Source organism: Anopheles maculipalpis, chromosome 2RL (genome assembly GCF_943734695.1).
Source record: "Anopheles maculipalpis chromosome 2RL, idAnoMacuDA_375_x, whole genome shotgun sequence".
Lineage (NCBI taxonomy): Eukaryota > Metazoa > Arthropoda > Insecta > Diptera > Culicidae > Anopheles > Anopheles maculipalpis.
The window spans coordinates 43,891,462-43,904,681 of record NC_064871.1 but is presented as its reverse complement, the minus strand read 5'-3'; the positions used below and the strand labels follow the sequence as shown (position 1 = coordinate 43,904,681).

Sequence of the window (13,220 nt, the reverse complement as noted above, 5' to 3'; positions counted from 1 at the left end):
GACGAGACAGGGAAGAGAGAAAGAAGAGCAACATAAAATATCTTCACATCCAAGTATGTGTTGATGCATGCAGGAGTATGTATGTGTACGTGTGTTGATGTGTATATGTGCGAATAGATATGCGATGAAGGAAGGTGATTAACCGCATCTGAGTGAGCGGTGCGCCGGAAGAAGAGAAAGAAGACCCCACACTGAAACCCGTGTACGTATTTCGCGTCACACTTATTACCTGTGGGGAGGAAAACTCCCCGCAAATACGTAATCGCAACATAAAACCGAACATATTTATGGTTTTGTTTCGAAAAGCACACACACAGACACAAGCGCAGCGTGGCTAAAATGCGAATTATCTTTAGGTTATTTCACAAACCCCAGCACACCTATCTCTTCCACGTTGATAATCCATCTTTATTTCGTCACTAAACCTGTCACCGTGTCCGAGATCCGGCTCGAAAGCCCATACCAGATTGATGAAAAGTTTACCACGACAAGCGGAAGAGATGGTGGTGGTAGAGCGGGTTCCACTGTAGGAAGAAACTTCCTACCACACGTTCCGATACGGGGTATATTCACTTACTTCACGGTATGACAAAAAAAATAATCCAACTATCCCAATACCTCCAAAAAGGCACGAAAAACACAAAACCCTTCGACAAGCTCACTATTCATTGACGCTTCCTTACGGGTTTGCGCGGAACCATGTTCCGGATACGCCACGACGGACGACGGCAACGATGATATGGTGTGCTTGTTACACGCTGCACCGAGGAGTGTGTGTGCTGGCACTTCTTTTGCTTCCCGGGCGGCCACGGTGCGTTTTACTTACTTTCTAGTATTTCTAGCGGCTTCTTTACGTTTTAAAGATTAAAATTATGCTTAGCGTTCTGGATTTAATCTTAATAAGATGCCTTAAATACTAATTAGAAAACTAAAAAAGATTAAACTTCTTAGAAATCTAAATAACATTAAATGGTGCTGACCATCGCTTTTCCCTTTTCACCTTTTCGAGGTTAGCTGCACTGTACAAGCTGCTCGATTCGAGCACGTTTTCGGCGAGGCGAAAGCGGGTTGTCGCGAGTGAGAGGGCCCGCGCGTGCTCGACTCGCCGTGCGGCGTCATCCGAGCGAAGTATACGTGCGTTTGCGGTAGCTTTTTCATCAGGTAATAACCTCGGTACGGAAATATTATTTTAGATAATTTAGGCAGAACACACACGAGAAAGAAAGGGACACCAATTACAATTATTCGAGTCTGAAAAATTAAGATTCGTTCATATTTTAAATGCAAATTTGTTACTGTGTGTGGTAAAATTAAGCAAATTCAAATTTATTTTTTGGAACTATGTTAACTGAATTACCATGATTTTGATTAAAGTCTTTTTCATTTTATGCTGGTTGTTCTTGATTTTATTTGATCTTTTTTTAATAATTTTTACACAAAAAATGTATTTCCAAAAATGCTGCAAAACGATTCGCCCGATCATTGTTTTGACTGTTGATTGGTAAATTCTCTGTCCAGTAGGCAACCCACGGTGATAAATGGTTCGTACGCGGATGGTTTCGCGCCAAAACAAAACACAATCGTTGTTGCGTTGCAAAACAGTCCGCGGATTCGCTATCGTCGGCCTTGTAATCATCGTTCTGGCTCGTTGTTACTTTAAAAAATTGATACCGTAGACTCTAGAAGTGATCTTACTAGCGAAACAACATAAATCGTACCTTCATCCATCATATTTTTCTTTCCAAGATGTGTGATTCGCCTGGTAAGTTTTAAGAGTTTTGTCAAGGGATGATAAGAGCAGATTATGTGCCCATTTTGAACACTCTACTAACAGGATCCGAACAACGGTCGAAACGGAGGCGTATCGACAAACATGGCCGGTTTGCCGCGCTGGAACGGTTGAAGAAGCAGAAAGAAGTCGGCACCAAGAACAAGTACGAGGTAGATGAAATAGAAAATGTGTACGACGAGGTGGACGAACGGGAGTACGCCAAAATCGTCAACGAGCGTATGCACGACGATTGGGTCGAGGATGATGGTGAGTCCATCAGGTAGACATGGTATTTTCAAGGCATCTAACTAAGCAATTTGTTCTCCAGATGGTTTTGGGTACGTGGAAAACGGGCGTGAAATATTCGACGAGGATGAGCTGGAGCCGCGCACCGCAACGAACCGTTCGGCAAATGGCAAAAAAGGCAACAAAGGAAACAAACGTGTCCGTGATGAAGCGGGCAGCCAAGGTGGTGGTCCGGTCACTGGTAGGAAATCGCTTAAAAATTATTTCAACCGTGAGCAAGCACCCAAAGCGAAGCTGGAAGATGATGACGCATTGGCGGACATTTTGGGTGAAATCAATTCGGAAGGAGCAGCTGATGGAAACGGATCGACACCGTCAACGAGCACGAAGGAAATCCGTCCACTACAGCTGACGAAAACAGTTCCGGCCAAACCGAAAGAGCTTACGGCCGAGGAGGAGATGAAGCGGTACATGGCAAATTTGAGCAAAAATTTAAAACGAACGGAAAAGAAAGCTGCGGCCGAGGACGAGGACAGTGACGAGGAGATGTTGAAGAACGTAATAGCCGAATCGGAGGGTAAAGCGGTGATTAAAAAGGCTCCTGCACCGTCATCATCTCACATTACTAAGCAGGTTAATGTGGATCTGGCGCCGCAATCGGAAAGCCTGGTTTTACAAAAAGAACAAGCGGCCGTTAAGCAAGAACCGCAAACCAAACCGGAATCGTCCGTGGTGGAAGAGCGTTCCGTGAAAACATCATCCACTCAAGAACTGGCAGTCGAGAGCCATTTCCTCGATGATATGGATGACGATTTTGCGGAGATGGCGTCGGCAACACCGAAACCATCGATTGAGCCAGAGGAGGGTAAAAAGGAGGAAAAGCAGGTGGAAGCGATACCGAAAAATTTACTAAACGGATGGGACAGCATATTTTCGGACATGATTAAAGATGGCAAGAAGATCGGCAGCAGCAACATCACGACAGAGTCGGAAACAGTCGACGGTCGCGAGATGGATTCCGGCACGGAGATGAAATTTTGGTTCTGGGACGCTTGGAACGATCCGAATAAGTGTCAGGGTGAGCTGTATCTGTTCGGTCGTATTGCATCGACCAATCGCGATTTCCAATCCATATGTGTGCACGTACAGAACGTCGAACGGTGCATTTATCTACTTGCCCGTGAAACACATGCCGTAACCGGCCAACCGGTCAGTATGCTCGACGTGTATGATGAGTTCTGTACCGATGTAAGCACCAAGCTGAACATCACCAAATATCGTACCCGTAAGGTGACGAAAAGCTTTGCCTACACGAGTGCAACCAGCTCGTTGAAGGTTCCGGTGATGTGCGAATATCTGGAGGTACGGTACAGTGCGAAATTACCTCCGCCACCGCTGGACAAACGGTATCGCACGATTGCGCATATTTTCGGTTCCAACACGAACGTGGTGGAACAGTTTCTGCTCGAGCGTAAGGTGAAGGGACCGTGCTGGATGACGCTCAGCAATGCGACACCGCGGGAAACGAAATCGAGCTGGTGCAAGCTGGAGGTGACCGTACCAGACATTGATTGTGTGAAGCTAGCGAGTGACACGGCCACACCACCGCCGCTCGTGTTCTGCTCGATCAATGTACGCAGCACGCTGCGGAATAATACGAACGAGATCGTCATGATAACGATGCTGGTGAACGATCGGTTTTCGCTGAGTCAACCGGCACCGAATCCTCCCTTTAACCGACAGTTCTGTGGCGTTACACGCCCATCGAACACGGTTTGGCCACTCAATTTTAATGTGGCCGATTGCAAGGCAAAGGTAACCAAGTGTGAAAGCGAACGCACGCTGCTGAGCTGGTTCCTGTCCACGTTTCAGGTGATCGATCCGGATCTGGTGGTTACGTTCGATTCGGAAGACTTTCAGCTGGATCTCATCTGTCAGCGGCTGATGACGACCAAGATGGCGCTGTGGAGCCGCATTGGACGGTTGAAGGTGAAGAGTCCGGCAAGTCGCCGGGTGGATGATTTCTTTGTCGGACGTATGATTTGCGATGTGAAAACATCCGCGGAGGAGTTGATCCGGTCGCGTAGCTATGATTTGAATACGCTGTGTGCGGAGGTGCTGAAGATTGGGGAGGGCGAGCGGAAGGATGTGCTGCTGGATGAGATTCCGGCGATGTACGAACAGGCAGAAACGCTCGTCCAGTTGGTGGGATTAACGATGCAGGATAATTTCTACACGTTGAGGTTGATGTGCGAGCTGAATGTGTTGCCGCTGGCGCTGCAGATAACGCAGATTGCGGGTAACTTGATGAATCGGACATTGCATGGTGGTCGTGCGGAACGGAACGAGTTTTTGCTGTTGCATGCTTTCTACGACAAGGACTACATTCTGCCGGATAAGGTCACGTTTCAGCCTGGAGGTGGGAGAAAGGATGTGAAGAGTGGAGATCCGGGAGCGGATGAGACGAGAGAGAAGCGTAAACCCAAGAATAAGGCCGCCTACACCGGTGGGTTGGTGTTGGATCCGATCAAGGGCTTCTACGACAAGTTTGTGCTGCTAATGGACTTTAACTCGCTGTATCCTAGCATCATCCAGGAGTATAATATCTGCTTTACGACGGTACTGCCACCGTCGGTTGGCGGTGAAGAAGGGGAAGGCTCTGATGAGATCGAGCTCGAGCCAACTATACTGACTACCAGTGAGATTGCGATCCTACCTAGACAGATCCGGAAACTGGTCGAAAGTCGACGGGCCGTGAAGCAGCTAATGAAGGAACCGGACATTTCGCCCGAGCTGGCCATGCAGTACAACATTCGGCAGATGGCACTGAAGCTGACGGCTAACTCACTGTACGGGTGTCTCGGATATTCTCGGTCGCGGTTTTACGCTCAACATCTAGCGTCGCTGATCACGCAGAAAGGCCGTGAGATCCTAATGAACACCAAATCGATCGTGGAGCGGATGAACTATCAGGTGATTTACGGCGATACGGACAGTATCATGATCAACACAAACATTACCGACTACGAGCAGGTGTTTCGCATCGGTGCGAGCATTAAGCAGCACGTGAACAAAGCGTACCGATGTCTGGAGCTAGACGTGGACGGCATCTACAAGTATCTGTTGCTGCTGAAGAAGAAAAAGTACGCCGCAGTGTCGATCAGCAAGAAACCGGACGGTGCATTTGTGTGCACGCAGGAACTGAAAGGGTTGGACATTGTGCGGCGTGATTGGTCCCGGATTGCGGTGCTGGCTGGTAATATGGTCCTTGCACAGATCCTGTCCGACGCACCGATGGACGAACGTATCGAAAACGTTCACGTACGGTTGGAGAAGCTCAAGGATGATCTGCTAGCGGGAACGCTATCGTTACAGTTGCTGGAAATTACCAAGCAACTGACACGATCGTTGCACGAGTACGGGGATGCGGGCCAGTTGCCACACGTACAGGTAGCACTGCGTATGAATAAACAGCGGAAGCGAAACTACAAACGGGGCGATATGGTGAACTACATCATCTGCCAAGATGGTACATCTTCGCCCGCCATGAAGCGTGCCTACCACATCGACGAGGTACGCGATCCGACCAATGGCGAACTGTTAAAGGTGGATGTGGAGTACTATCTGGCACAGCAGATCCATCCGGTCGTGTTTCGTATCTGCGAGCCACTGGAGGGTACGGATGCGTGCCGACTTGCTCTATGCTTGGGGCTCGATCCGAAGAAGTACCGCACGATGGTGAGCGTTGGTGGAAGTGGTGGTGGTGTCGATGGGCACCAGTATCAAGATGGCGAAAGTCTCATCAAGACTGCAACGGAGCGGTATCGGTTGTGCCATCGGTTCGAGTTTACATGCGTTGCTTGTAAGAGCAAAAACCCGGTAGCTAGCGGATTCCGTCCGTCGGCGGGTGGTCGCCAGCGGTCGGTATTTGAACGGTGCGCTAATGAGGAGAGCGGTAGCGGTGGCTGCTCTGTACAACCCGTCCAATATCTTCCAGCGATACTTAACGAGCTAACGCTGGCCATACGGGCGGACATTCGACGGTTCTACCAGCGCTGGATGGTTTGTGACAATCCAATTTGTAATGGCAACACGCGACTCTACTCGCACGTGGCGGCAAAGAACAATCCTTACTGTTTGCTCTGCCGGAAGGGTTTGTTGGTGCTACAGTACTCCGAGACGGATCTGTACAATCAGTTGTGCTACTATCAGTATATGTTCGATTTGGATCAGTACAGTGCGAAATGTAAGAACGGCACTTTAGCTGACTTTCTCATATCCAATTTAAAACAATGTATTATTTCTTTTGAAATTTCCAGTAACGAAAGCCCTCTCACCGGATATTCGCAACATGTACAACCGATTGAAGGAAACCGTTGACCGGTTCCATAAGAGGTCCAAGTATGGTGTCGTAAATCTGTCCAACTTCTACATGGAATATGCCATCCCAGCACCGAAACACCTGGACAAGCTGGGCGAACCGGTGAAGTATCTGTACCCGGCCAAAGACATCGCTGCTAGACTGTCCAAGCGATTGGATGCGGTTGGGGAAGGAAAATCTGATGGTGTGAAAAGTGAACCGATGGACCGGAAGACGTCGCTGTTGCACGAAAAACTGATACAATGGAAACTTTATTTGAGCTAAAACAGCGTCCTGATGAAAGAGTATCGGGTGGAGCAAAACGAGGAATGGAATATTTTGCGTGGTTTCCGCAATTCGATTTTTAAATAAACATTATTTTCTTAGAATAAACTATTCCTTGCTAAGTTTAAAAAATACGTTTTGTCTCTTTATTGTGCGATTATTAGGGATGGACGACTTAGTATAGTAAAACAATGTTTTCAGCATACCAACAATCTAATGATCGCTCGTTCTCTAATGATCGCTCGTTCGGACAGTCATGGAGTACGCATCCGTAGTGTGGTGGCCTACAGCTGCTCGGTCTCTGGCACGCTAAGAGTTCATATAGCAAAGTATCTCAAATTCGCTATAACTTCCTAGCGGACTCCTGTAGATCATAACAGTCGTGATGCGTTCCGCGGGCTCGTAGGAAAATCGGATCGACTCGCCCGCTCTACTCTCTGTGGTCAGCCTTTACGTCTCGGCGAGAATACCCCGAACTAGGAGACCATTAGACAATGACGAACGCCGCTCTTGTTTCGGTTCCTCAGTCCCTTTCCTGTTATTGTTTTTTTTTTATTGGATTGCGGTCTTGGCCTGCTGCAGCAGAATCCGGAACCGCTCACGGTCCCGCGCCGTCGTCCGCCAATCCGTTATCCCGGCCTTGATGGGGGATTATTCCACACCATCCTCCCACCTCAATCTGGGCCTACCACGACCACGCTGGGTGCCATGTGTATAACATGGCCAGCCCATCGGACCCTGGCGAGCCTAATTCGCTGCATGACGGTGAGGTCGTCATATATTTCGTACAGCTCGTCGTTGTAGCGACTCCTCCATTGTCTTTCCACACATACGGTGCCAACGATCCTTCTGAGCATCTTCCTCTCGAACGCGGCTAAGAGGGCTTCGTCTGTTTTGGACAGGGTCCATGTCTCAGAGGCGTATGTGAGTACTGGGACTATAAAGGTACGATACAGTCCCAGCTTCGACCATCGGGACAGGTTTTTTGAGGTGAGATGTTTCCTCAGGCTGTAGAATGACCGGCTGGCCGCCAGCATCCTAGCGCGCAACACCGTCTCTAGGCTGTTTTCGGTGATGATTTATGACCCGAGATAGGTGAAGTTTTAATTTGGCGACCATCCAGCAAAAATTCACAAAATTTGCTCTACGTTCCTGGTGTACTCCCGTAGATTCTAGCAGTCGCTGTGAGCTCCTCGGGCTCTGGTCAGCCTTTACAATCCGGCGTGTATTTCCTGAGTTAGGAGAATACTACTTCAGACCCTTTTCTGTTAATGATCACTATGAGCCCAATGTGACACGTGTTGCATATTTTTCAATAGTATCCGTTCCGTGAGTACGTGTACTAGTTATCGTCCTTGTTTTGGCCAGTTTTTTGTATTTTGTCTTCTAAAATAAGAAAGCTTTAAATTGCTTTAGCAATACTTCAAGGTCCGTTGAATTCATGAATAAATTAACGAACTAACAAATAACGATCCAGTGAATCAAGAACCTACGAGCCATGTTGTCCGTAGATCGAGCTACGTTCCCCGAGACACCGAGACTGTCAAAAACATAGCATAATTTAATATTTTACCTAATCGACATTGTAAATACTAGTTGGCTTATTATTTATCCGTCATTTCGATTTCTTAGTCTTATTTCCTATATGCCGATACTTTCGCATCGAATCGTTAAATTTAAAACAGAACAAAAGGCAATTCAAAATTTGCCGGCCGGCTGTCAAAATAAGAAAACTCGCCGCCTGTTTGCGCGGGAAGCGAAAAAAAAATTGTTAATTTAAATTTGTTCACGTTTGCAATCTTATTATTCAAGAGTTCAATTTACTCAAAGCAAAAAATAGTATGAAACTAGCTATCAACAGAAATACTTTCCATTTTGAGGAGAATTTCCATACAAAATTGCTTTTGAAATTGTTAGACTCTGTAACCGTGCCATCTAACCGTATTCATATTAATGACCCATTGCTCGATTATCCGGACTTTTGCTGGACGCATGACCACGGATAACAGAGAGGTTTATTCCATCGTCTCCCGTCGGAAGCTGTCTTCCATGTGAAATTCTCTTCCCGTGTGTCGTTTCGCGGTCCACGCAGCAGTATCCCGTTTTCCCGGAAGCAAAGCAATCCATTGGAGGTGCGTTTAAGATATTTTATCCGCAGAAATTGATCATTGCTACCGTAATCTAGCCCAACGTCGGTAGAACTTCGTTTTCGTTTTCGTTTCGTCGCAAAAGGTTTAGTGCGTTTTACGAATACCGCGTGTGAGCGTGACACACGGCCCGGCTAATTCCGGTTCCTGTTGTGTGTGGCATTTGTTCTAGCGGTCAGTAAAGGGGGTAAGTGTGCAGGAATGCGGAACGTGAGGATAAGACGTCGTAAATCGGTTGTAGCGCTCCATGTGCGCTTACTTGGATTAAAATGTGTGCAAGATGTTCTTCGACAGTTGGGATAAATGGCGGTGGTAGGGGCGGCATTAGCACGGTCGTGAAATTTAAGTCGTCATTTTGATTGTTGCTCATTGCCTGTATTAGCATATTGAATGGAAAGATGGCATAAATCCTCCTTTTTTTTCTTTGCTATATTCTTCAGCAGATGTCAGCAAGAATTACAAAAAAAAAAACACAACTCCTTTATTCCTAACCTCTCTTTTTTGTGGATAATGTGATGGGCCGAAGCTTTTTTTTATTCTTTTGTTCGCTTGCTCATATTCTCCAATGCCTACTGACTGCCCCTGTGGCTGGATGTATGTGTGTGGTATGTAGCAGAGGGAAAAATGTAATGCGTCATAATCGGGAATGTGCATGCCTTCTCCATGCTGGTTCATGGATTTCTTCGTACGTTTGCTGTAATTGTAATTGATGTTTAAAAATAAAAACTTATCTGATTTCGTCACCTGTAACAGTAAAATGCTGCTCCAGGAGTTCTCGGGGAAATTTGTTGTTTCGATGAGTAAATTGTACCTTTATTTTCTCTCCTTACCATTTGCAGATTGCAGATACTCGGTAGTGTCCCTCGCAGGCAAATAGCAAATAGAACTTAGCAACAATGACCACCGGAGCTAAGACGGAATCGGCGGAGGTGCCCGATCTGCTAGATGCACCCGGCTATCTAGACCCATTTTCGCGTCGTTACATGATGAAGCAGTTCATCGCAGCGTTGCCGGAGGCGGCCCAACAACGAGTGAACGCCCTCAAACATCTACAGGTCGAGTACACCAAGTTGGAGGCCAAGTTCTTCGAGGAGGTGTATCAGCTTGAGTGCAAATATCAGCAACTCTACCAGCCGATTGTCGACCGGCGAAAGGAGATCGTGGCCGGCAAGGTAGAACCTACGGCTGAGGAAGCGGTCTGGGAAGAGCCACAGAGCAGTGACGAGAACGGTGCGGAGGAGGGAGAGCCAGAAGAGGATGACGAGATCAACGAGAAGTTGAAGAAGATGGCACTAAATTATCACAAGGAACTACCCTCCAACGGACAAGGCATCCCGAACTTTTGGCTGATGGTGTTTAAGAACACGGAAGCGCTAGCCGAGCTGGTACATCCGCACGACGAACCGGTGCTAGAGTATCTGCGCAATCTAAACATTGTGTACGAGAAGGATCCGATGTCGTACGTGATCGAGTTCCATTTCGACACGAACCCATACTTCAAGGACACCGTGCTGACGAAGAAATACTTCCTGCGCTGCAACATCGACAAGGACGAACCGTTCGTTTTTGAAGGGCCTGAAATTTACAAGTGTACCGGCTGTCCGATCAACTGGAACCCGGGCAAGAACGTGACGGTAAAAACGATTAAAAAGCAGCAAAAGCACAAACAGCGTAACGCGACCCGTATGGTCACGAAGACGATGTCGACCGAATCGTTCTTTAACTTCTTCTCGCCACCGCGCGTCCAGGAGGACGACACAGTGGACCCCGAAACGCAGTTCCTGATCGCGCGTGACTTTGAGGTGGGCCACTTCTTGCGGGCACGCATTATCCCGAAGGCCGTCCTGTATTACACCGGCGAGGTAATTGACGATGACGACGACGATGATGATGACGAGGAGGAAGAGGAGGAAGAGGACGAGGAGGAGGAAGAGGAGAACGCGGAAGAGGAGGAGGACGAGGATGACGAGGAGGAGGAGGAGAAGGAGAGTGCACCGAAACCACCGGCAGCCGCCAGTAATCGGGCGAAGAAGTCGAAAGGTGGTCGTGGTGGTAGTGCGGGCGGTGCGAAGAAGACCGGTGATCAGCCGGCCGAATGTAATCAGCAGTAGAGTCGCGTTACGGTCAATTCATGGGTAGGGGTGCACAAGAACTGCACACGTGTTTTAGCCTCTATCATCCTATTTAAATCTACTCCTCTACGTATCATCGCTTTTTTGTCTTTTGTTCGTCGTCCTTTAAGCATTTTTCGTCCGGTGAATCTGAGATGGCCGGATAGTTTCTATTATTGATGTTTTGTTGTAGGGGTTATATTGTGCTAGGTAACATGCCATCGGTTACAAAAAAATACAACAAAAACATCATCAAAAAAGCAGGGTATCGGAAGGCCAAGTCTTCAATAGATGTTCAGTGGTACTGGTAGGATAGGACAGCATTTTGAGGTGGAAAAGTAATAGAAGCCGCGCTTACATACTTGGTTCCCGGGGGAAAGTAACACACAGGAAGACCAAGGAACGAAACATACTTTTTTTTGTCATATATTTTCGTTTTTTAATATTGTGTCGAATTCGAAAACGAATCTTTTGTATTCCTGATATCGAAATACTCTAGCATTGCTAAGTTTGGACGGACGTTAAGTTGTCTATTATATCCATTTTGCTGCGCTATATTAGCTACGCATTCAATAACAAACATACACATGTAAACAACAAGACGAGATATACCCTTAGTTGCAAGCGTAATAATGCAAAGATATTCCGGCCGCAACATAATTTCTCAGGATCCAGGAACACAGGAGGCCGGTTAGGACGCAATGCTGACGGCAGAACTTCTTGCGAAGGCATTTAACGCCGCTCACACACCGGGTATGTCAGTAGGGAAATGTGGTTTGCATTTCATTTTCAATTCCAGTGTTCATAGTTAAAAGGAAATATATGCCTAATTCATACAGGAGGCTCCTACATAACCAGTAACTTTCGTCTTCTTTCCATTGTAATAAAACGTTAAAAAATCGACACGAAAACAAAACAACCCTACTATACTTTAATATAAACTTGTATTTATGTTATCAGGAAACAACACACGTAAACTATTTCCATAACAACACCAATGAAAACTGTGCTTTTCTTGTCTGGATTTTGTACGTACTAGGCGGAATGAGTTTTCCCTTAAATTGTTTTTTAACGGAAAACAAAGCTTTTGATAAAGACGTGTAAGAGAAAATTGTCATGGCGATGTTAAACAATACTTTCGGCATCTTTCTCTATAGTTTTTAATGAGTTTTGATCTTCAAAAAATGCAGCCACATTGAATTATTTTTTTCCCATCAGCTTTTTTTTTTTGTAAAACTGTTATGGATGAAGCTGAACATAAAAGATTCTAGCATAAAGAAAGCGTATTATGAAAATGAATAAAGTTTGTGAAGTAACAACGGTGTATACGTTAATTATTCAACGTCTTGATAAAACCCGACAAGACTACCGAGAGAAAAAGGTTATTCATAATCTGAAATGCTTGTGTAATCCATTATCAGTTAAATGATTTGCAGCTCATCATCAAGCATACATGTTTTTATTTCCTGGGTTTATTTTATTTGAGGCTTCTGATTGTAATCATCTTTATCGGAGAAGTTTTCACGGTAATTTTTTCGGTTCTAATAACCTAAGACGCCGATATTATCTAATTAATAAAATAAAATAAAATAATTTAAACTCTGAGAGTGAAAACTTTGAAACGGAACGGTAATGGAATTGTAAATGAAGTTAAAAATTAGCTAAATTTGATAAGAAACAGGAAACAAATTTTAAACCGAGTAGCTTTGTAGATGATCAGATAGTTGCAAACTATCAAAGAGGATTCCGAAACGGAAAATCTACCATTGACCAGATCTTCACCATGTGGCAAATCTTGGAGATGACTGAACAGCAGTTGAACACGTACCATCTCTTCATCGATTTCAAGGCATATGATAGCATAGCAGGGTAAAACTCTACGAGACCTGGAGCTGCTTTGCAATCCCGGCCAAACTGATCAGGCTTGTTAGAATGACCATGACCAACGTCACATGCCAGGTGAAAGTGGATGGAAAACTCTCCCGAGGGTCCTTTGCTACCCAGCTCAGAAAGTCCTTTTAGGCCGTCCAAACGGACAGAGGAGACGTGGTAGGCCCAGATTGAGGTGAGAGGATGGCGTGGGATCATCCGCCACCAAGGCCGGGATAACGGATTGGCGAACGAAGGATTGGCGCGGGGCCGTGAGCGGTTCCGGATTCTGCTGCGGCAAGCCAAGACCGCAAGGTGGTTGTAGCGCCTGATAAGTTAGTAAATAAGCTTTGTAGTGCCTCGCTCAATATCCGGTAGGTGGCGTTATTTCGTAAAAGCTCTTTCTAAAAGTGTGTAAAACGTGTCCATTC

The 13,220-nt window shown here is 46.2% G+C and overlaps 2 protein-coding genes across 2 annotated transcripts; both read left to right on the top strand.

Moving 5' to 3' along the window:
* The first annotated feature begins 1,738 nt into the window (after positions 1-1,738).
* On the top strand, positions 1,739-6,662 carry LOC126556684 (DNA polymerase alpha catalytic subunit). The gene is made up of 4 exons (XM_050212108.1): positions 1,739-1,762; positions 1,835-2,038; positions 2,100-6,263; positions 6,337-6,662. The coding sequence occupies exons 1-4, from the start codon at positions 1,747-1,749 to the stop codon at positions 6,660-6,662; spliced, it is 4,710 nt and encodes a 1,569-aa protein (XP_050068065.1). The 5' UTR covers positions 1,739-1,746.
* A 2,225-nt stretch (positions 6,663-8,887) lies between these two features.
* On the top strand, positions 8,888-10,921 carry LOC126558197 (nucleosome assembly protein 1-like 1). Its single transcript, XM_050214163.1, has 2 exons — positions 8,888-8,996; positions 9,649-10,921. The coding sequence occupies exon 2, from the start codon at positions 9,706-9,708 to the stop codon at positions 10,918-10,920; it is 1,215 nt and encodes a 404-aa protein (XP_050070120.1). The 5' UTR covers positions 8,888-8,996; positions 9,649-9,705; the 3' UTR covers position 10,921.
* The last annotated feature ends 2,299 nt before the right edge of the window (positions 10,922-13,220 follow it).